The following is a 23,079-nucleotide window of genomic DNA, read 5'->3' on the forward strand; positions in this document are numbered from 1 at the left end:
ATGCAATTTATGCATAAATTAGACGATTGTATTTAAGTAAATATATATTACATACTTATATCAATATGCTTGATATAAATGTATCGTAAATATATAATTATATTGGTGAATCAATATATTTATATCATATATAATTATATATTTGATATAAATGTACCAACTCTTACAATAAATAGGCAGAGACTTATTATCAAAACCTATTGAAAAAAAGTATTATGATATATTGAAATGTGAATACGAAAATATTGTAAAAATCTATACAGGTACAGGTCTAATTTATTTTTTGAAAATCGGAAGATATATTTTTATATAAAACGTAGCGCTCATTTGAACTTATTGTAAGTTGACACAACATGTTATTTTCAAATGCATATAAATTAACATGGTCCGAGCGAGTATTTATTTACAATTATTCACAGTGCGCTTCTAATTCTATTCGTTCAATTATCTATTTCAATGTATGGAATCCATGAGTTTTTTCCTAATCATTTTGTCACTGTACTTGTATTTTTTATGAACTTGTTTATTTCGGTTTGGTTTCCTGGTCATTGACATATCTTATGTAAATTTCTCGTTCGTCACTACCACCCGGTGGAATCTCGGCTTCGTTCAAATAGGATACGCCTATCGCAAGGACAGAACCATCGTGGCTAAAACTAAGTGCAGCCACACCAGCGTTATATCGATGAAACTGGCATAATCGTTTCTTATTAAAACCGTCCCAGATGTTTACGTAGCCATCCGAGCCACCTGTGGCAAATGTATTGTATGCAGAATGGAAGCTAATAGCATTTACTGGATAGATATGTTCGACATTGTTTTCCTTTATTCTATGACATTTAAACGCATATTTCTTCTTCTGGGCTTCTGGCATTGTATCAAGATACTCGACGGCAACTCGACCCTCTATACTGCTTAATACATATCCCTAAACACATAAGAATGATTAAAAAAATGATAAATATAATAAAAATATAGATATGTTTAATACAAATAACATTAGATAAATCATGCGAGCGATTGTAAATAGACATACCTGTTCGTTCGGAAAACCTTTGATGCAGCGTGTTTGATATTTTAAACTACTTTCTCGTCTTTGAAACATGCCTGCCATATTTCTTAGATCCCAAATGCAAACTTTTCGTTTTGCTGTGCCTACTACAAATTTGTCGCCACACACAGACAAAGCAAGGACTACATCAGGTTGCAAATAACTACCAACGCAAGTAGGCGTTCGTGGATCCCATAATTTTACCGCAGCATCCCAACCACCAGTCAGTATTGCATTTACTGCTGCACAGTATTCTATTTTTCTGATTGGTTTCTCATGTGTACCCATTATCGATTCTACAAAAAAAATATTTTCAATATATATTTTTGATTTTATGAAAATATAAGTAAAACAATAAAATTAAGGAAAATGATTACCAGTATTGCTATTTATATCATATATTTTTAAAGTATTTCCTAAACCACCGCTATATGCATGAACAGCATCCTGCAAATAGTTGTAGAATAAAGAAAATCATCATATAATAATCATCATATAATAAAATTATTAGAAAAATCTTTAGGAAACATTAAGTCTATATTAAGTCTATTTATAAAATACAATGTTTAAAGACCATGATCTCTATTCTCAAGTCACTTTTATCAATAATGCTTCTACAAATGACTTAAAAGCTATGTAATTGGTCAAGAAGCTTTACTTTAAAGTACTTTTATTGAAGCCAAAACATGAACTAATATTTCTTTAACTTATTAAACAAAAATTATACAATAAAACAAAAAAGGAGTAACTTACTTGAAACGCAACGTCTAACACCGGCAAATCGTGATTGTATTTCAATCTCATCGTGTTGGCATGTATGTCATATAATCGTACTGTACTATCCCATGATGACACTAATAGGAACTGTGTAGAATTTGGTCCAAATTCCACCGCGGAGATCGCGTCAGCCGGCGGTGATTTTATTTTAAACTCAGTCCTGGACTCCATTCTGTCAGAGAAACATAGCGTTAAGTTATTTAAGTGAATGTGACGTTTGCCAACATTAGATATCTCTAGATTTATCAGCTCTTTTTCTTCTCAATTATAACTTCAAAATTGTAAACAGCTGTGATATAAGTGAAAGAGAAGCATTTTTTTTACTAGAATTAATCAGTATCGATATAAACCGAGTGTCTTGTCTCTAAAAATGAATCTTTGTAAACACAAACTAACCTAACAATCCTGATGAGCGTACACTCGGCCAGAATTTCTCATGTACTTACTCAATACGAAGCAGTTGGGTAGTGCTAAATTAAAAAGGAAACTCCTAATTCGTATCTAATATGAACGCTCGCAACTAATAGATACGTAAAATCTTCGATATGATTAAAAAAGAGAATTTGAAACAACACGATTACCGCGGTAGGAAGCCCCTACCACATTTCATCCCCCTTCCATCTTTTCTTCCATTCGAAAACCCCGTTTTTCTTCTTGCGTAACCAACGTCAAGGATAGCAAATAACTATGAAAAAACCAGATGCGATAACTAGTTACAAATAGAAACTTCTAATAAAAGTCACGACAGCCGTTTTTATTGGTCCATCGTTTTTTAACAATTTTTGTTTATATTCGAATATCTGTATTTATATTATTTTTAATTTAAACAATAAAAATTAGGAAATAAACATTTTAAAAATATTAACAAATAGATTGTATACATTATCTCAATACACAACTAATAAATAACTAATAAATAAAACTGTTCATATTTAATATATTTTTTTATAAAATACAATATTCGCTATTTCGAGAAAACATTTTTATCATGTAGCTTTTGACTATACAATTGTTGCAAAAGAAAGCGCACCCCAAACATTTTTCAGTAATCTTGTTCAAATGTGTTTGCTTCAACTTATTAAGGTGTATATTTAAATTAAAGATGTGTGAAAATTAAAGAAAGACATAATTTCTCTCTTTCTCTCTCTCTCTCTCTCTCTCTCTCTCGTGTGTTTTAAAAATTAGATTCTGCATAGAAAGAGAAGTTTCTCATTAGAATTTTTGTTTCTTGTATCGTGATTTTTATTAAGCTTATATCCACGTGATACTAAAAATCGATCTGAAATCTCGGATGGAAAGAGAATTGGTCAATTGTATTTGAATAATTCGACCAATTAACTAGCGATTAGTCAAATCTCTTTCCGTCCGTGATCTTGGACCGATTTTTAGCATCGTGACACAAGCGGGGAGAGGACCTCTAGTTACAAGTAAATGACCAATCGTCTTTTGCGACGTACTCGCCATAATTGAAAAGTAGGGATCCGTTCCGTTTTACACATCGAGCACATAGATAGCAGACACTGAGCTGTGGACATGGATAGCGTTCCGTTTCGCTAATGCGCAATATGCGCGCTTAAAAATGGAGCGGTTTAAATGCGTTTGATGCAATTTGAATAAAATTTATTAATAATAGTGACGGTGAAAATAAAAGTTTATCTTAAATAAAGAATTAGAGATATTATATCTCATTTTAATGGTTAATACTACGCGGGGAGAAATAATCGTATCAGAAAAATTATCCGATTATGTCGAAAGAGTTATTCCCAGTTATGAGAATAGCATTCAAAGAACATCTTCAGTGAGTAATAATTATTGAATTAAAATTAAAAAAATAGGACGAAATTTTTCATTAAATAATATGATCATAATCTAGAAAAATAACAATTGTAAATAATTAAAACATATAGTTTTATACGTTGAACTTTTTTAAAAAGCAGCTAGTATCGTTAATTGATTTATGGCTACGCCTGATTTAAAAAAAACGCAGGCGCGCATAACTTGCTACAAGTTTTACCTAATGCGTTCCTCATGCGCTAGGTCGTGGTAGGAATTTAGGGAATACCATGCATTATCAATGCGCGCATTAGTGTCGGTCCACAATAAGTATTTAATCTTTAAGTCGTAAGAAATTGACCAATCATAGTCGATTATTCTTTTCATATTCGATTATAATTGGTCAATTTCTTATTTCTTAAAGCTTAAATCACCTATTGTGGACCGACACTTAGATGAAATGGAACGATTGTTTAGTGTCGGTCCACAATAGGTGATTTAAGCTTTAAGAAGTAGGAAATTTACCAATTATAATCAAATATGAAAAGAATACTCGATTATGATTGATCAATTTCTTACGGCTTAAAGATTAAATACTTATTAGTGTCGGTCCACAATAGGTGATTTAAGCTTTAAAAAGTAAGAAATTGACCAATTATAATCGAATATGAAAAGAATACTCGACTATGATTAGTCAATTTCTTATGGCTTAAAGATTAAATACTTATTGTGGACCGACACTTATGCGTCGTCATGAAACGGAACTACCCTAGATCTTGTCACGCCATTGGCTGTGTTCAGCAGAGAAAGCAGATCAGTGAGCGTACAGTGATTCTTTATTATGATTGGTTTTTACACTTAGATTCGAAGATCTAAAGACAAGGACCAATCATATTGAAAAATCACTGAGCGCTCACTACTTTCTCTGTGAAGCAGCCATTATTTCTTAATGTACCTAACTTCATGCGATAGCATTACGACGCCGCACAGGATAGACACGAGTGTTTCTCATAATTGTGTCCAACGTTTCATCGAAATGGCGGAGAAATCACGTCGAGTGGCGCAAACAGAAGATTTATCAAATGTCGAGTTTGAAACCAGCGAGGATGTCGAAGTTATTCCCACCTTCGACAATATGGGCCTTCGCGATGAGCTATTACGCGGGATTTACGCGTATGGTACGTCATTTATTACTTATTGCATTGACCTAACCTCAATTTCGGCGCGACTTTAGATCAAGTCGTAAATTATATTTTATATCATATTTTAGATCAAGTCGTAAATTAGCTTTCAATTTTATATCAAGTTTTTAAAAACGGATTTTTATCCCGTAATTGGTTGGAAATATTGATTATGAAATTTTTTTCTTTGCAATAATTATTTACTCCAATGTATGTGTAAACGTTACTAAAATTATCAAATTTTTTTTTTATTTTTTTCTTAATAATTCATTTGCCAATGTTAAATTTATAATATAATAATTTATAATATTTAATAAAATAGAATCAATAAAACATTACTTTGAACACTTTTTGAACATGTAAAATAAAATGCCTTTATTTTTTTACATAGGTTTTGAAAAACCATCCGCCATTCAACAACGATCCATTAAACCTATCATGAAGGGTAGAGATGTGATAGCTCAGGCGCAATCTGGTACAGGAAAAACTGCTACTTTCTCAATTGCGATATTACAGTCACTAGATACTCAAGTACGAGAAACTCAGGTTCTAGTTCTCTCACCTACTCGGGAACTTGCAACTCAAATTCAGAAAGTTATACTTGCACTGGGAGATTTTATGAATGTACAATGCCATGCTTGCATTGGTGGCACAAATCTTGGGGAAGATATCAGGAAACTTGATTATGGACAGCATGTTGTATCTGGAACACCTGGCAGAGTATTTGGTAAATATATATATTACAAAATATTATAAAAAAAAATGTTGACTACGTATATATAATTAAGGAAGAATTATTAACATTGTTATTTATGTAAAATATTGAAACTTTTAGATATGATTAAAAGGAGGGTACTCAGAACTAGAGCTATCAAAATGTTGGTACTAGATGAATCTGACGAAATGTTGAACAAAGGCTTTAAGGAACAAATTTATGATGTGTATCGATATCTTCCACCAGCGACGCAAGTTGTTTTAGTTTCGGCCACTTTACCACATGAAATTCTTGAGATGACTAGTAAATTTATGACAGATCCCATTCGTATTCTTGTCAAACGGTAAATAATTTCCATAATTTCTTGAAATTTTATAGGTAGGGAATTTTTATAGGTAAACATGAAATTTTATCTTATTTATAACTATTCATAATTTCAGTGATGAACTGACGTTGGAAGGAATCAAGCAGTTCTTTGTTGCTGTAGAACGAGAAGAATGGAAATTCGACACATTATGTGATTTGTATGATACATTAACGATAACACAAGCTGTTATCTTTTGTAATACTAAACGTAAAGTAGACTGGTTAACGGAAAAAATGCGAGAGGCTAACTTTACAGTATGTTCTATGCATGGGGATATGCCACAGAAGGAACGAGACAACATAATGAAAGAGTTTCGATCTGGTCAGAGGTAGGATTTAATTCCAAGGATAATGATGAATGTTTTTATAAAAAAAATTGTAACATATTCCTTTTTTTTTTACAGTCGGGTATTGATTACAACGGATGTTTGGGCGAGAGGAATCGATGTTCAGCAGGTATCGCTCGTAATTAACTATGATCTGCCTAACAATCGTGAATTATATATTCACAGAATAGGTCGATCGGGACGTTTCGGTCGTAAAGGTGTATCAATAAACTTTGTAAAAACTGATGATATAAGAATTCTCCGAGATATCGAGCAATATTATTCTACACAAATAGACGAAATGCCGATGAATGTGGCAGATTTGATATAAGTGTGAAATTTATGATTGGACTGAATATTTTTCGCACACAAAGAATTCTTTAACTTTATTTGTAATATTTACAAAATAGAATATGCCTCTATAAATAACATTATATGTCAACAGTTTTCAAATTAGTTTGCTTAAGAATCTTTGACAAATGTCATAACCTTAAGTTATTTTTTTCTTTTAACATAAGTAGAATAAATGGAGAAAAATAATTCCATTTTTGTATCATATAAATGATAAAATTATAGTATATAAGAAGATTAGACTAATAATATTTGTTTTTATATCTATTAAGATGCATCATTGAGAAAAATAAATATTTTCTTTTTTTTATGAAAATGAGATAAGGCTTTCTTTTGTATACAAACTTCTAGAGAAAGATTTTATTTGAATACAAAATTATAAGTGAGATAATTTGGTTAATAAAATAATTATATATCTTATAATTTTAATTAATCTTTTTTTTCTTTCTATAAATATTTCAATGTAGAAGTGAACAATGTCATGATGATGTGTAGAGTATAGTCTATATACATACATACAAAATAATCAATAACTGCTGTAGCTGCTTTACAGTTCAGATGGCAGCGCGGCATAGCACAGTAACACACGTTAAGCCCAAAATGAAGTCAAAATAGACCAAAAATTTTGTTGATCATGTGTGACCTTAAAAATATCAGTGAACATTGTTTATCGCGTTAAAAATGTGGGCGAAATATTTAGCACGCCATAATGAACATGATAAGAGTAATCATTTATTTTCGTGATAAAAACATTGAAAGTGTATTATGAATGTGCAGCTTTATAAATAATATATATATATATATATATATATATATGTATTAATTAAATTATTTTAAGTAAAGAGGGTAAATATTTATTTTATTAATAACATGAGTGAATAGACTGACAATTATAGATCACTGTGCATATGTAATTTTAATGATTTTACATTTCGATATTTTCTATTGCATTAATAGATTCTATAATTGATAAATAATATATAATATATATAATTAAAAATTAAAAGAAATGGAGCAACAAAATGATTGCACAATTCAGAGAGGACAACCGTTACGTCGTTATCCAAATGACTACAAAACAGATGGACTCCCCACCTGTACGTATTTATAAATTTTTTTAGGATTATAATTGAGATTTTTCAATATTTATTTTCTTCTTTTTTTTTTGTTTATAGTAAATAAAACAGTGACGAATCAGCCGCAGTATTCGAATACAGGAAGACCTACGATACGCATAGCTGTTTATCTAATGACAGGGGTATTTTTAACGATGGAGGTTGAACAAAACGTGACTGCACAACAGATTTTCACGATAGTGCAGTCAGAACCGGAACTAGGTCTATCGAGATTTTCTTTGGTAACCACTACGCCAGTGTTTGCATTGTGGATGTGTTGTTCGCAGCTGGAGATTCAGCTACGTCCAACACACAGGCCTGTGGAATTGGCCGCGAAGTGGAACTATCTTGTAAACAAATACAGTTCTAATACGGAAAACTCTGATGATGAGGAACCTTTGCTATACTTTCGTAGAAATGTATTTCTCTCTAGGGTGGAGGAGGAACAGATTAAAGATACCAAAGTGCTTGAATTACTCTATGCAGAAGCCAGGCATAATGTCCTGCAAGGTCTGAAACGAAAGAAGTAAGATCCTTTCTAAAGAAATAATTTCTTTTTACAATATAAATTTAACTTCTGTCCAGGACGCTACGCGTGTGATGGTCCTGCACGTTATGCCAGTTTAGGAGCGTTACAGGCCCGAATTGAACTTGGGCCTTATAATGCACAAACCCACACATTGGCATTTTTCCATAGACATCGCGGCCGATTTTTACCACATCATTATGCCTCTCCCAGTCTTTTATTAGGATTGGGACTTGGATTGGGATTGATAGGTGGCAAAGGAGCACCTGAAGCACATCTTCTGGAGCAATACAAGCGAATACCCAGTCACAACGGTAGTGCTAACGCCAATCCCAAAAAATTGATCAGAAAGTATCTTGAGTTCTGTTGGAACTTGCCGTGCTATGGAGCAGCCTTTTTTCAAGGGCAAATCGAGCGACCTGTCAGAGGACTCGCATCATGGATTACTAATCGCGATATGCAGATCCTCATTGCAATCAATATATCAGGAGTGTACATTGTTGATGACATGCAGTGCGTAAGTGTGGTATATCATGTCGTGAACCTCATTTAAACGCAATAATTTTGAATGAAATTTCATATAAGATACATTTATAGAATATATAGCATAGTAACATTTAAAATATATTTATGTAGAGCTTGCTATTAGGGCTAAAATATTCGGAATTAAGCTGGGAAATGGCGAAACCCTCGGATGAAAATAATCCAGATTGCCTGCCTTGCTTATTTCTGCAATTTCCAGTACGAGAAAACGGAGCGCGTGTCTTTAAGATTCTACAAGTATTCTCGAGACAAGTATAAATTGTTTTTTATATAATTATTCTTATAAAAACAGAACATGATACAATAGATAATCACTATTTCAGGCACCAATGATGGATACTTTAATATCCGGCTTCGCCGAGGATTTTCGTCGTCAATTTATTAACAGCGATAACAACAACGACCAACTAGATCATCCGCTAGTTTCCCCTAGTGGAAGTTTTACAAATAAACTTAGTAAATTCACGCTGGCCACTTTTGATGATGAAGGTAATGATTATTATGTAATTTAATAATTATCAGAATATCAGAATCGTCATCTATCAATTTATTTACTTTTCAAAATCATTCTAGGTCGATGCATTGGTCAAATGGGTTCGTGGTCCTTTCGGTAAATACAGTGTGATTATACATTTTATGATGCCAATATATTCCTTGATGATACAAAATGAATACGATTTTTGTAATAAATAAGAAAACGTTCTTACACAATCTAATATACTTATGTAATATACACTTTTCTATATAATTTCTCAATATTCTTTCACTCAATATTCTTTTACTTCTGGAGTACTTGGAGATGCGGATTTTGCTGTAAACGATCTATCAATATTCTATACCTCTGCTGGACTGAATCCCTATATCGATTGAGATACGTTTCCAGCACATGCATATTGAAACTTATCTCATTTATCTTGGCTAATATCTGTTCCTCCTCCACTTTCGGTAAATCCACAGACTGCATGTAAATATTACAAAAATTATATGAAAATTACATCGATGATTTATATGAAAGAGTGTGAGTATACAAAACACAGACACATCTATAAAATATTGGACTACTAACTTTCAATTTTTCATTATATACAATGTTGCTTATTTAAGTGCCTTATTTAAAAGCGTTATACAAAATAAATGCACAGTATTTAATCTCTATCTTTATGCACGACTGTACTTTATATATACATATTGTATTTGTAAGTATATTTTGTGATCATAATTTTAAAAAATGCTAAGCCAGTGCGAAATTTTTAATAAATCTAAATATTGGAAATAAAAGTAAGAAGTATCTATTCAAAAAATATCTATTCACATTTACAAAAAATAAAAGCTCTGCTTAATGTAAGAAAATAAATTGTAAATATATAAATATAAGTTATATATTAGATTATATAGCTGGTAAAAAATTATATATATATATATATATATAAAATTAAATATAAGACATATAATTATATATAAAGCGTCGTAAAATATGTCCATATACAAAAATTATGAAATATATCGATAAAAATGCTTTTAAAAATGACTTATAAACCTTGCAATTGTTATGGTTATAAGCCTTTTAAAGACATTTTTATCAATAAAAAAGGATTTAGGATATTTTAATAGTTAAAGGGACGCAATTAAGGGTCTAATATTATATAGATGTCTGTGGTATAAAAGCTTCTGACCTGTGTTAGGAGAACTTGCATCTTTTCCAATTCTATAGCTTGTTTTTCGATCATATGTAAAATACGATTCGCTTTGTCAATAGACACCTGCTTGAAGTCACTCAAACAATCATCGCGCAGTAGATACGCTTCCGTTTTACTGATATGCGCTGGATTGCCTATTCGCGCTAAGTACGGTCCCAATTCGTTAATCTCTTGTGTGATATCATGCAAAGTTGGATGCTTTACTTTCTGAAAACAGATTGTTGTCAATTAATAAAAAAGTTTAAATAGATTAGATGACTGATAAGTACCGCTTCTAATTCGGCTATCATTTTGACTGCTCGATTTCTATCGAATAATGAAACTACGAGTTGCGGATTTAAATTTTCGTCAGCTCTTCTTCGCAAGAACGTCGTAATTTCGGCTTCGGCGTCTTTGATAGAGAGCATAGTGTGGTCTTCGTCTTTCAAATGTTTATCAAGCGCGTAAAAAAGATCGAGGCTTTTCTCTGGTGGTGCAGTCGGATCTGGCTACAAGAAGAAAAGAGAAGAAGAAAAATTTCAGATTATGTCGTCCTGCTAATATTTTTGTGCAGAAAATTTACGTTATATCCGTAAGTCATCGTAGGATCAAAAACTAAGCGATCTCCTCTATCCGCTATTGGCGGTTTTATGAATGTACGAGTAGCTCGAGTACTTCGATCTTGTTCATAATGAAATTTAATACAGATTTCGTTTTCGATTATCGCAAATTCGCGGATAGCTACATCCTTGCAAGCCGGAATTTTCTCATTTCTGTGATATTTCTCAATGATTTTCTGCAAGATGCAAAAAGAATCAAATGTCTCATGCATTCACTATAAGTAATAAGTTTAATCGGAAATTTGTAAATTTGTATGTAAAATATTACTGAGATATGTCGAAAATGGATACCATCCACTGCTGAGCTGCCTTGGTCTACCGAAAATTCAATATGTCTATTAAAATAAAATACAAAAAACATTAGTATTCATGGCATGTGAAAAGTTACATATGCAGAAAAAATACAAAAATATTATTTTTTTTCTCAGTATATCAAAATCTTTTGACATTTAACGTGGGACACGATAAAGATAAGAATATGACAAATGTCGAGACGTCAATTCACCTATACTATTCACTTATTCTATCACTTAATTAAATTTTGTTATATCATTTGCCAAATTTTACTTTGCATGCATTATTTTTGCTAATCAGATATGTTGACCCATGAGGAACCAACACCATTATAAGGATTACTAATACTACTATTATTAAACAAAATTTAAAGTGATATAAGGATTATCATTATAAGGATTACTAATATTACTATTACTAACAAATTTAAAGTGATAGAACAAATTCGAAGCGTAACTGCTGTTTCAAAAAATTTACGCAAAAACAAAACGCATCCATCTCACTCAGGTCTTAACAAAGTTAAGTTCTCCAGTTTACCTGTAATAAAGAAAATCTTCACGATTCTTGTAATATTGAGTTAAATGAAGCGGACCCAACTCTATGCGCGACAGTCCATCAAACTGTACGCTATCATAAAAATCTATTGTTCTCTCGCTGTCTATCGAGTTACTGCCGGATGCAAGGTAACGATGCGCTAAAATATTTTTAATGTTAATACAAAACGATTATACCGAGCTCACGTTATAATTTTACTTGGAATTATACATATACCTTTGCAATAGTCTGATCGACCCTTATCGAAAGAATCTACGACAGTATCAGTAACGAAATCTTTTCTGGATTCCACAAGACAGTCGCTTCTATTCAAGTATTTTTCATAACTTTGAATAGGATTGATGTATTTATAATCGTCATAAATAATAATCTTCTGAATTAAACCATCGGTCCGAATATATGGCGCGTATAATTCTACCTTGGCCTTTTTATAAAGTATCGTTTTGCTGCCCTGTGGATATCGTCTTTCAAAATCTGGAAAATATGATGTATAAGTAAATACATTATATAGAACATACTAGAATATTCTGTTAAAAAGAAAAAATCGAAAGAAAATCGATACAAGATAATTTAATCGATTTTATTCGTTGGTTATGGATTGTAAATTAACAAAAGAATACCATAAATCCATTGTTAATTCTCTATTGCGTTTTTTCATAATTATCTTATTTATTACATTACTTGTTATGTTTTTTGCTAGTGTTTTTAAAAATTATGTGTATATATATATATATATATATATATATATATATATATATATTGAATTTATATATTACACACACGATGTCCCTATATGCCCATATTAATTTTTTTTTTTATAAAATTTTTGTTGGATAAGAAAAATAATAATAATGAAAAAACATAAAAAATAATCAAAAGAATAATTTCGCATTGTTTCTTTTACAAAAAGTTATGTTTTAAGAAATGAGAAATATTGTCCATGTATAATCATTAGAGTGTCCCAAAACTTGCGCATTTCCTTCTAAGGACAAATTTTTTGGAATATTTTAAAACAAAAATCTTGATACAAAAATCTCGAGGTTACAATAATTTTTAAATTATTAGCAATTGAAGTTCATAAATTACAAAACTGACATTTCGCCCGCTCAAACAATGATGATGATATGATAAGTATTACTGTCGACGAGTTAACACCATCGAGATTATCATAGAAAAATGCAATGATTTTTATTAAGAAATCGAATTTCTGCTTCGAAACTTATTCGTTTATAACATAATTAATATTGCAATATAATATTACAAAATATGAGTTCAATAGCGAGATGTGATATGTGCCATTGTCAAAATAAATTCATTACATGTTCATTTGCCTCATATGGTAAAAATCGTTCATGGTAAACATTTTAATAAATAGATAAATTATTTTTTATCTTGATATATAAAAGATTGACTACGTTAATAAAGTAAAGCTGAAACATATCAATAAATGTCTATTTGATTCTACAAGCTTATTCAAACAAATTTACATAGCTACAAAATTTGATTATCGATATATTTTTATAAAATCAGCTTTGAGCTGCTGCGTCGTAAGTCCGTTAAAAATAATGGCACGTATAGTTCGTGATATAAGCAAAATTAATTTTGAATTTATATATATAAAAATTAATTTCAAAAGTAATTTTGCTCAAAAGACGTGTCGTTCTAAACTCATCTAATTATTGCGATAAATATTATTACATGTGGTCGAAAAGGATGAGATACTTGGCGGATTAAATATTTTGCTGCTTCTGGACGCCAACATTTAGCCGCCTCCTCAGGTGACTTCATTAATTCATCAAATTTGATAAAAGGGAAAATGGATAAAGAAAAAGTTTATACTCACGCATTTGCTAGTGAAAATGTTTATAAATGTATTTTATAAAGGTATATACTTTAAAATGGTAGACTGGAAAATTTTCTGTTTTCGAAAATTTGCCGTCCTCTCAAATTTATCGCCGACCACAACCCGAGTGATGTCTCCGAACGCAGTCTCGTATGGGCGTTTCGTATGGGCGTGGTAGGTGGAGGCAGTAACAGGAATAAACTCTATTCGACGTTGAACTCCATAGTCTCTACACCATGGCTGTGTTCCAGACTTCACCGCCACATAAAAAAATGGCTACATTCAGCAGAAACAGCAGCTTTGCGCAAGTGTTACAAATTCCTTAATACGATTGTTAGTGTGATTATATGAGTTTTATATACTTAAATCCAGTGAGAAAGAACAAAAAAATAATAATATATTAAAAAATCTTACAACAGTGCCTGATATTATCATATAAAGCTATTATTAAACAATGGGTCTTATGAAAGTTTGCATAATTGTAAAAATTAGGATTAATTTGTAATATATTTCTTATTATCTTGTATGTATATTAGATAAATGTATATATCTAAAAAGATATTCAATCCAATTTAAAATTGCATTTTTATTGTTCTCAGCCAAACTTGATTATTCACATAGCATTTGATTACAATCAAAAAATGAGATTTTGTCCGTTCTTATTTCAAGATCATTGTCTTAATTAATACTTAAAATGCAAATATGATTTTTTGGTTGTTTAAAGTATATACTTAAAATAATCTTAAATATAAAAATTGATTATGAATAATAATATATAATGTAACAAGAGATATACCATATCGACAGATAATATCATATCGACATACTCTTGAATACACTCAAGAATGGTTATTCAGAATTCTAAATTATTCAATGTTCCTCAAGCAATATTTAAATTGGCAACATATTTGTATTTGTATGAAATAATGTATTTATAAATAATGTTTGTATATAAAATAACTTTATATATGATGTTTAATTTATTTACTATTTTATTTAATTCTCTTTATTTAATTTAAAATATCGACCAAATTTTATCATTTTTTTAATTTTGTTTCAACAAATTAATACAGTTTATGTTTGCATCATATAAATAATAAAACAAACTTTATTCTCAAATTTTATGATTTATACAATAATTTTATATATGATAAATATGTATACATACTGTATATTACAATATTTATTATAATTTTAAAAACAATATAAGTTTACCTCTGTTTTTTTTTTTTTTTTTCAAACAAATCCTTAAATGCAAACAAATGTTTTGTTTTTAAATGTGCCAAGAGGTTAGAAGGTGTCCCAAAAGTTTTCGTCTTCAGAACATAATTTACATTTAGTAATATTTCTCTTTTCTGATTAAAAAAAATAGTTCCACACAGGACTCATTATGACTTTATATAACACAAATAAAAGAATGATATGGCACTTTACACAGCAAAACACATGTGATCTTAAGCAAATATTAAGCGCGCGAATATTTCAACAGTACGGCCAACTTATGAATTACACAGATGCAACCAACAAGCGGTCTTTTTTTTTTGTAATTGAATTAGTGTACACTCATTGTACTTAAAATGAAATAGAAATATATTTAAAGTTTGACAAAAGCGAAATAGAAAGTCTTACTGCAGTTCAGTGTATAAACAGAAAACAAACCTAAGGTTAGTAGCATAAATAGGCTATCAATTTAGGCTACGGTCCACTTAGCGCTGCAAAAGTTTCGAAGCGTTTGATTAACCAATCAGAACGAAGAATTTTATTTAAGAAATTATTATATTTAAGAATTGACCAATCAAAAAATGCCTCGAAGCATTTGTAGCACCAAGTGGACTACACCCTTAATCCTACACATGCTTTAAAGCATTTTTTTGATTGGTCAATTGATAAAATTTCTTGTTCTGATTGGTCACACGCTTCAAGGTATTTGTAATGAGAATTTGATTGTATTTCAAGTCAGCTTTCACAGTTGGTAGTCTGATACGGATCCAAGTAGTGTAGCGAATTGAGTTGATAGCTGCGTTCAGCAGAAAAAGTAGCTTTGCAACTGTTGTGAAATTTTTTAATGATTGGTTTATATTTTTAATATTGGTTTATATATTTAGAGGTCCACGAGGAATTAATAAAACCAATCATATCAAAGATTTTTACAATTGCAAAGCTGCTTTCTCTGCTAAGTGCAGCCAATCTAATAGCATTTTCAAATTATTCGCGTATATGTCCGACATTATTCTTTTGTTTTGATGTAGTAAAATCATATATAAAGAACAATCTTTCTTGAGCCATTGAGCGGATCAGATATTTTGTCCCCATAACTTAAAAGTTTTTTTTTTGTATTGAATCATCACGCTCTTTCTTCGATCTTCGCTCACACCGTTTTCTCTCAAATTATATTTTTTTTAATTGAATCGTGGCCATCGACGTGTATCGACGCCATTAGGCAGCCAAGAATAAGGAATAGTAGTAGTAATAGTATGAAAGAGAACATCAAGAATATATAAAAAAAAATCAGTGTAAGTGAATTTATATGAATATAGCAAAGAGGCAATAAAAATTTGAGGAGAAGAGAAAGAAGCTTAGAGAACATCTAGCGAAACAACTATAATTATTTTAATCTGATTTTGTTATTTATGGATTAGTTTTTTGTCCGTGGTATGGTTATGATATGCATTACACTCGTTCGCTATTTTTGTTATTTTAATTTTACACTTACTTTTATTAAATTAACATTTTGCAAAAATTGAAATAAAATACGTATGCCAAAATGAAGTATTTTCTGTACGCTGATTATATTTTTAACAACTTTATTTTTTGTAGCAGTTAAGCAATATAGAAACAAATTGCGATTGAAAATGAAAATACTAGCTTAATGTAAAAAAGCTTCTCCTTTATTGAAATTATATGAAAATAATGGATGATAGGGATAAAATGAAAGGGATAAATAAAAGTCAGTGCTGTAGACGGTGCATAAATTGTATTTTCAATTTTAACTCAATTTAATAATAAAAAATTCCATCGCACTGATTCTCATTTGTTATTGCCGATTATTATAATACAGAGAATCTTTTTTGTTAATATTATACGAAAAGTTTTTAAATTTTTCGTATAATATTACAATATTACATTGTTTTTTATTATGATTAGATTAGAAAAAAATTAGATTAGAATTATATGTTTTATTTTTTTGAAAATTTAATTTTTTATTAAATATTTTAACAAAAAACTGAAGGAACTGACTAATAGTCTTTGAAGTATTAATTATTTTGATTCGAATGTACTTTGTATGTTACAGATTAATGTAATTTCAGCTCTATTGCTATGCATCATATAGGTGAAAATTCTGACTTACTTTCTATTTTAATATAAAATGTTTTATATTTAATATTTTAAAGTGTTTCAGAATTCATACTTAATAATATTAATCAATTTATTAATGATATTTATCATTTGTAAATTTACTTGTAATTTAATTTTATTAAAATATTTGATTAGTTTATAATTTTATTGACTTTGTCTACTTTTTATCTTGATAAATTTGATTTGAGATTTTGATTTTTGAGAAGATTATATCGTTAAAGTAAAATGCACAAATACTTTAAAATATATATATATATATATATATATATTTTTTTTTTGTTTATTTACATACCTGAACTGTCAATGTAGATTTCATTCACATACGAAGTTGGCATATCCAAATGCTTGTTTTGTTCAATACTAATATCTTCTTCAATCTCGTCTTTGTCATTTTGCATGATTTGTGGCTCACCAGGAAGCAAATGCTCCCAGAGTTCAATCCTATTCAAGTCCCAATTGATTTCAGTACAGCCTTTTCCTTGTGGCTGCATATTCATCCAATAATTCTGGTCATTCCAAATGCTTTCGATTCCTAAATATATCGAATTCGTTTCTTCATCGGCTGGGTTATAAGACATGCCAGAAGAAGCTTCGACGAAAATTGGTTCAGCAATTTCTTGATGTCTCATACCTTTATCTTCTGGTAAGATAACTACCCACGCGTGTATTCGATAACCAAAATATTTATCTAACTGTGGGCGTTCGAATTCCTAAAATACCAATAGACTTTTAACAATTGCAATGCTGATTGACATATTGAAATAATTGGCGAAAAACTTAAAAAAGCATAAGAGAAAAGGAGAAAAAAATTTAAAAAATTTTTATATCTTCAAATTGTAATAGAAAATTATGTTTTTATCTAGAAAATCATATATGATTATATATCACATATTAAATGATAAGATTTATGTATTAGATAGAGAAAATAGAGATTGTGTTGATGTATTAGATAGGGAAAAATAGGGAAAGGTACAGAAAGAGAGGGGAGAGGGAAAGAGAAAAGAACAGAAAGGAAGGAAGAGGGAAAGGAGGAAAAAGAAAGTTTATATAAAATTCTCAAACAATTAGTAAACATTTATTGAATAACATATTAAAAATAATATAAAAGGGTAACTCGTTTTTCTGTGTATACATACAGCGATCATTCTCTGTTGTTCTTCTTTCTGTCGTTGTAATTCTGCTTCCGCTTTTCTTCTCTCACGATCTTCTAACTCTAAAAGAAATCGACTCCTGAAATCAGGTGGTGCCTTTAATTGATACTTGGCAATCTTAGGGGTATCGGTTGATGGTGATGTTTGTTCTGTTTTCGGCAAGTATGGACAAATTCTTCTAGTCATGTCACAAAGGACTTGTTCGCGTGATGCATATCCATTCACCACGAATGCATTATAACCCTGCCCTAGTAGTAAACTTGCCAAAAGCGTGGCGCACTCGAAACTGTTGCCCTTCTGAAAATGTAACACCCATGTCGGCGAACATAAGTGTTCAGGCTGAAAGAAAAATCATTGATTGTTAAACAATATAATAACATTTTTAACGATATGATAAACATTTTAATAATTGTCCACCCAATTTAGTTTAAAAATATTAAGATAATACAATGAAACACCTTCTTGATAATATTTTCTTGACTTAATAAGAATCTAAAATGGAGTTGAAAAAAACGTTTTTATACATATAAATATTGATAAAATATTATTAAAAATCAGAGGTTTATCATAGAATTGAACTTTCTAGAAGTTAGTCCCTTCAGAATTAACTTATTTTGAGACTTGCATTAAATTTATGCTAAATTTATATCGTCAAAACATTAAAAGTATAATATGAAAAATGTAATAAAAAAATAAAAGAAAGATATTTTAAATGGAGCCTCTATTTTATGATTTTTCTAATTTTCTCAATTATGGTAGAACAATTATGTTAAATAATACTAATATTGCTAACGTTTCCTTTAGAAAAACAATAACAATAGAAATTATGAAAAATAATTCTTGACAATATAGCAATATATAGCAACAATATAAGTATATTCTTATATTTGCACTCTAAATTTATTCTTATATCTATTATCTATAAGCCATATAATTGTATATTCAAGTTGTGCTTTTTAGATTTGGCTCAAATTCGAAATTGATTTTAAAATAAATTCTGAGTCACAAATTAAGGATTCAGGAATAAGTTATCTATATTAAGTAATATTTATCCAAATGCCTTCTAAAAATCCATATTTCCGAAATCTGTAATATCAGATATTTTCTTATTGAATTGTATTAGTTTAGCACAAATATCACAGTATAACTTTCGATTTCCTTAGCATAATTATATAAAAAACACTTTATGCTTGAATGCGATTCTTAATTCTCTATATTCATTATTTGATTTTGTAGCAATCTGTTTACTTAAAGTTCCTGAGTAGTCATCGGCTGGCCATATTGGAATCGTGACGTCATAGGCGAGAAATGACACAATAAAGTTTATTGCGGTAGTTTTGCAAATAAAGAGATATTTGACGAAAATAACACCTAATATAACTTTAAGAAATGAAAATGGACGGCTGCTATTCTTTCCCTTCCTAATAGTCAAAAAAGTAAATAGCTGTAAAAAGGCATATGAAATGAAGGCTGTTTAGACAGAAAACACACGATTTGACAGCTGTTGAAAGAAGTGTTGAAAAAAATGCTTTTACATATAATGTCCGAAAATAATTTTTACTGCCGCCCATTTTTATGAATCTGGTAAGTACGAAACAAGTCACACGATTAAGACAAGTCTGCACGATTAAGAACGAAAATAGCCGCAATAAAAAATATCGCACGTCACTTATAAAGATGAACATATAAAGATGAATAAGGATAAGAATAAGATGAATAAGGATGAATGAAGTTTCTATTTTTTATCGCAACGGTACGTCAACGCGAAGTTCTCAGCTGAGTACTCAGGAGCCTTAAATACACATGTAATATAATCAAATATATATTCTGTATTTCGATTCTTATTTAAAATAAACAAATTTTCATTATAAAAGCGTGAAATATTATGTATATTATGTTATAAAATAAATCCAAAGAATTTAAATAATTACATATATAATTATAATAATTACATGTTAAAGTATTTGAATAGTTCATATATCAACTACACTCGGCAACGTCCATACCACGCTGAAAACACCAGTTCTCGTCCGATCACTGAAGTTAAGCAGCGTTGGGCACGGTTAGTACCTGGATGGGTGACCGCTTGGGAACACCGTGTGACGTTGTCACTTTTTTTTAAAATGATAATGGAATACATGCATATCTCAATAATTATCTTTTGAAATATCGATTATTTTGAGCGCTGTTTTAATTTAAATATTCTATTTGTGTTACAGAATCATCATAGCTATATTGCAGAATAAGTCATTCTGTACATCGGATTGGTAAGTGATACATTTTTTTTCCTATATAACAAATCTGTGATACTTAGATTATTTTTGTGTATTCATATTCATAGACTGCGTTCGGAAACATCAGTGGAAAAGTATTGTAGGTACCGTGTGCCCTCGAGTGTTGAGTGTTCCCGATGCCGATTGGTTCTCTCGCTGTGCTAACTTCGTGAATAGCTGTCATTGCATTGATCTCACAGAGGATCGTTTTGACAATTGTGTATCAAGAAGTTAGAAATATAGTAATATTTTTATTATATTAATTTTTGCTCTAAATAGCGCGCGCACAGCGACATTTGTAATGTCTAGTATGTATTATATATATATAAGAAGATTCCTCTTCTACTAGTATACGCAAAATAAGTCGAGAATTAAATATCTCAAGAAGTATAGTATAGCGTGTTTTTAGTTATGTGTACAGGTGATTTCCTTCTTGCTTTAATAGCCATGTACAAAATCTCATTCTGCATAATCTTGTGGTAATAAATTTTGTACCTTTGTGAAATGGTATGCATGGAATCTGTTTTTTTTTTTAAACAATTTTGCATCTAACATTTGACAATGTGGATTTATCAAATATTTAACAAGATGGTATCGAACCTTTACTATACAAGTATGGACTGCTAGCCTCTCACTTTTCTCATGTTAAAAGCCTGTTGTCACCACATTGGATCGAGATATTTCGAGATTTAGGCTCCATCCCGTGTCCCAAATGGTGGATAATTCAAAAATGAAATAAGAATTTCCGTAAACGAATGGATATATTTTATTAATATTTTATAAAAAGTTTAATAATTTATAAAATTATGACTGTACTGATTAAAAACAGATATAAAATATATAAAAATATTATTTATTGTCCTTTAAATATAACAATTTTTATTAACATGTGTCGAGTGAAAGAATTATGTTTATTTCTTGTTTCACACGCTCCGAAGTACGATATTTTAACATTATTACGTTTAAATAAATTCATGAAATCAACTAACTCGTATTTATGATTTTCAAAAATATGTAAGTTTCGTATATGCTCGTCAAATGAAATAATATGGACTGATATGAACTGATATGCACTGATCAATCACTCACGCTTCAATGACGTCACGCATTTTAGTTCGTGGGACATGGTAGCGCCACTGTCCAAATTAATGTTGGCGTCACGAGTGAAGTGAGCTACCAGCAATCCATATTTATATAGTCATTTATATAGTCAAAGGCATCAAGCTATATGAAATATGAAGCATATTATCATATACGTAGTTCTGAAGTAACTGATGTTCTGCTTTGAATATCCTAAGCAGTTTGTTACCTTCAGAGCTTGCAACATTGTTTTGTAATCTCGCCACTATTAGACACCATCATCAATTCCGACGTTCTGTGACGAAATAACCAAACTTAACCAAATAACTTAACTTTAATCAAAACAATAATAAGTGATTGGATAATCGAGGTGTCGGATAAAATGAGCTCGGATAATCCAGGTTCTATTGTATACATATTTACAATTTGCACAAACTAATTTTATTTAAAACTATACTTTTATAGTTATCATCTGGGCTTGATTATCTAAACATGATAATTATAGAAAAAAAAATTGTAATTTTACAGCAATGATATTATAGTAGTATAAGTATGCATATTTATTTACGAAGCATTTGTATCATGAATTTAATAATTTATTATTCAGACATTTATGATGAAGATTATAACTTTATATCAATAGTCGATACTTTTCGATTATTTCCTTTGATGATTACAAAAATTTGCCCAGAATTGACGGTCTGATAGTATCTCATCGATGATAATAATATTCATTTATTGACTAACTAATAAGTATATATAGCTATTTTACAACACTTCTCTAAAATATATCACTGTTTTAATACAATATAAACAGTACTGTCGTGGGTACTCAGCAATAGAATACAGGTTTATGTAGATTCACTCGCGCAGGTCATGTTATTAGATGACTTCCATGTAATTAAACACGAACATATGATAGAACTTAGACAGGTTATAAACAGTTATATACAGCATAAGTAAAACTCTTATTATATTCGTCTGTATTTCTTTATTTATTAATATGGCAGAATGGTCATGTGGTGTAGAAATCAAAGATATATACCGACGCAAAGTGTCCATACTGGTTTGTAGTTTTAGCATCTTGTGTAGATGTCGCACATATCGCAAATAATGTCTTATGTAAACCTATTTATAATAGAATTAACAAATTAACTAATCTTTCGATTACACATAGAACATATTTAGAAATTCATATTTTTTATATTTTTTTTAACTAAATTAGTGTTGGACAAAAATTATTAAAAATTTAAACATATTTAAATTTATAATACTATTAATACTATTTATAAAATTTATTATAATTGTCAACATTTTCAGTCTCACATCTTTTAATATTGCTTTACTACCAATAGGCATAGATTTCCATAAATATTAAACTGTTCAGTTATGACTTTTCATTCTTTATTATACTTATTGCAATATCAAAAAATATGATTTACATCTTCTAGTTCATGTGAACACATGTCGCTCTTTCTCTATTATATCTAAAGAGACTGTATTTTA

The 23,079-nt window shown here is 30.0% G+C and overlaps 4 protein-coding genes, 1 long non-coding RNA gene and 1 other non-coding gene across 8 annotated transcripts in view; 4 read left to right on the forward strand and 2 right to left on the reverse strand.

Moving 5' to 3' along the window:
- Positions 1–6: 6 nt before the first annotated feature.
- On the reverse strand, positions 7–2,448 carry Bub3 (mitotic checkpoint protein Bub3). Of its 2 annotated transcripts, none has more exons than XM_011643607.2 (5): positions 2,275–2,448; positions 1,805–2,000; positions 1,429–1,498; positions 1,037–1,347; positions 7–928 (listed from the first exon to the last, which is right to left on the reverse strand). In XM_011643607.2, the coding sequence occupies exons 2-5, from the start codon at positions 1,997–1,999 to the stop codon at positions 524–526; spliced, it is 981 nt and encodes a 326-aa protein (XP_011641909.1). In that variant the 5' UTR covers position 2,000; positions 2,275–2,448; the 3' UTR covers positions 7–523. The 2 variants fall into 2 exon arrangements, with proteins under 2 accessions (XP_011641909.1, XP_088941005.1); XM_089084879.1 differs by having other exon boundaries at positions 2,225–2,448.
- A 2,095-nt stretch (positions 2,449–4,543) lies between these two features.
- On the forward strand, positions 4,544–6,856 carry LOC105430185 (eukaryotic initiation factor 4A-III). The gene is made up of 5 exons (XM_011643593.3): positions 4,544–4,779; positions 5,174–5,509; positions 5,618–5,840; positions 5,938–6,192; positions 6,268–6,856. Exons 1-5 carry the CDS (start codon positions 4,551–4,553, stop codon positions 6,518–6,520), a joined length of 1,296 nt encoding a protein of 431 aa, XP_011641895.2. The 5' UTR covers positions 4,544–4,550; the 3' UTR covers positions 6,521–6,856.
- Positions 6,857–6,984: 128 nt separating this feature from the next.
- On the forward strand, positions 6,985–9,472 carry Bili (FERM domain-containing protein 8 Bili). 2 transcript variants are annotated; one of them, XM_089084874.1, is made up of 7 exons: positions 6,985–7,386; positions 7,498–7,637; positions 7,716–8,165; positions 8,241–8,698; positions 8,818–8,976; positions 9,048–9,213; positions 9,298–9,472. In XM_089084874.1, the coding sequence occupies exons 2-7, from the start codon at positions 7,550–7,552 to the stop codon at positions 9,336–9,338; spliced, it is 1,362 nt and encodes a 453-aa protein (XP_088941000.1). In that variant the 5' UTR covers positions 6,985–7,386; positions 7,498–7,549; the 3' UTR covers positions 9,339–9,472. The 2 variants fall into 2 exon arrangements, with proteins under 2 accessions (XP_088941000.1, XP_088941001.1); XM_089084875.1 differs by having other exon boundaries at positions 7,548–7,637.
- The window catches only part of LOC105430176 (dynein regulatory complex subunit 7), a 38,524-nt gene continuing 24,695 nt past the window's right edge, over positions 9,251–23,079 (reverse strand). The window contains exons 2-10 of the mRNA XM_011643581.3: positions 18,206–18,559; positions 17,362–17,779; positions 12,086–12,343; positions 11,852–12,008; positions 11,289–11,355; positions 10,984–11,196; positions 10,691–10,909; positions 10,398–10,628; positions 9,251–9,682 (exon numbers count right to left, since the gene is read on the reverse strand). Of these exons, the coding sequence (XP_011641883.2) occupies positions 9,503–9,682; positions 10,398–10,628; positions 10,691–10,909; positions 10,984–11,196; positions 11,289–11,355; positions 11,852–12,008; positions 12,086–12,343; positions 17,362–17,779; positions 18,206–18,559 (2,097 nt within the window). The 3' untranslated portion in view covers positions 9,251–9,502. The remainder of the gene's footprint in view (positions 9,683–10,397; positions 10,629–10,690; positions 10,910–10,983; positions 11,197–11,288; positions 11,356–11,851; positions 12,009–12,085; positions 12,344–17,361; positions 17,780–18,205; positions 18,560–23,079) is intronic.
- LOC148934557 (uncharacterized) lies at positions 15,198–20,883 on the forward strand. Its single transcript, XR_016141300.1, has 3 exons — positions 15,198–16,225; positions 20,440–20,487; positions 20,562–20,883. It is a non-coding gene; the product is annotated as an uncharacterized LOC148934557 (long non-coding RNA).
- LOC148934558 (5S ribosomal RNA) lies at positions 20,213–20,331 on the forward strand. The gene has a single exon (XR_016141326.1). It is a non-coding gene; the product is annotated as a 5S ribosomal RNA (ribosomal RNA).

This window comes from Pogonomyrmex barbatus, unplaced genomic scaffold (assembly GCF_055798465.1).
Source record: "Pogonomyrmex barbatus isolate J1 unplaced genomic scaffold, ASM5579846v1 scaffold9, whole genome shotgun sequence".
Classification (NCBI taxonomy): domain Eukaryota; kingdom Metazoa; phylum Arthropoda; class Insecta; order Hymenoptera; family Formicidae; genus Pogonomyrmex; species Pogonomyrmex barbatus.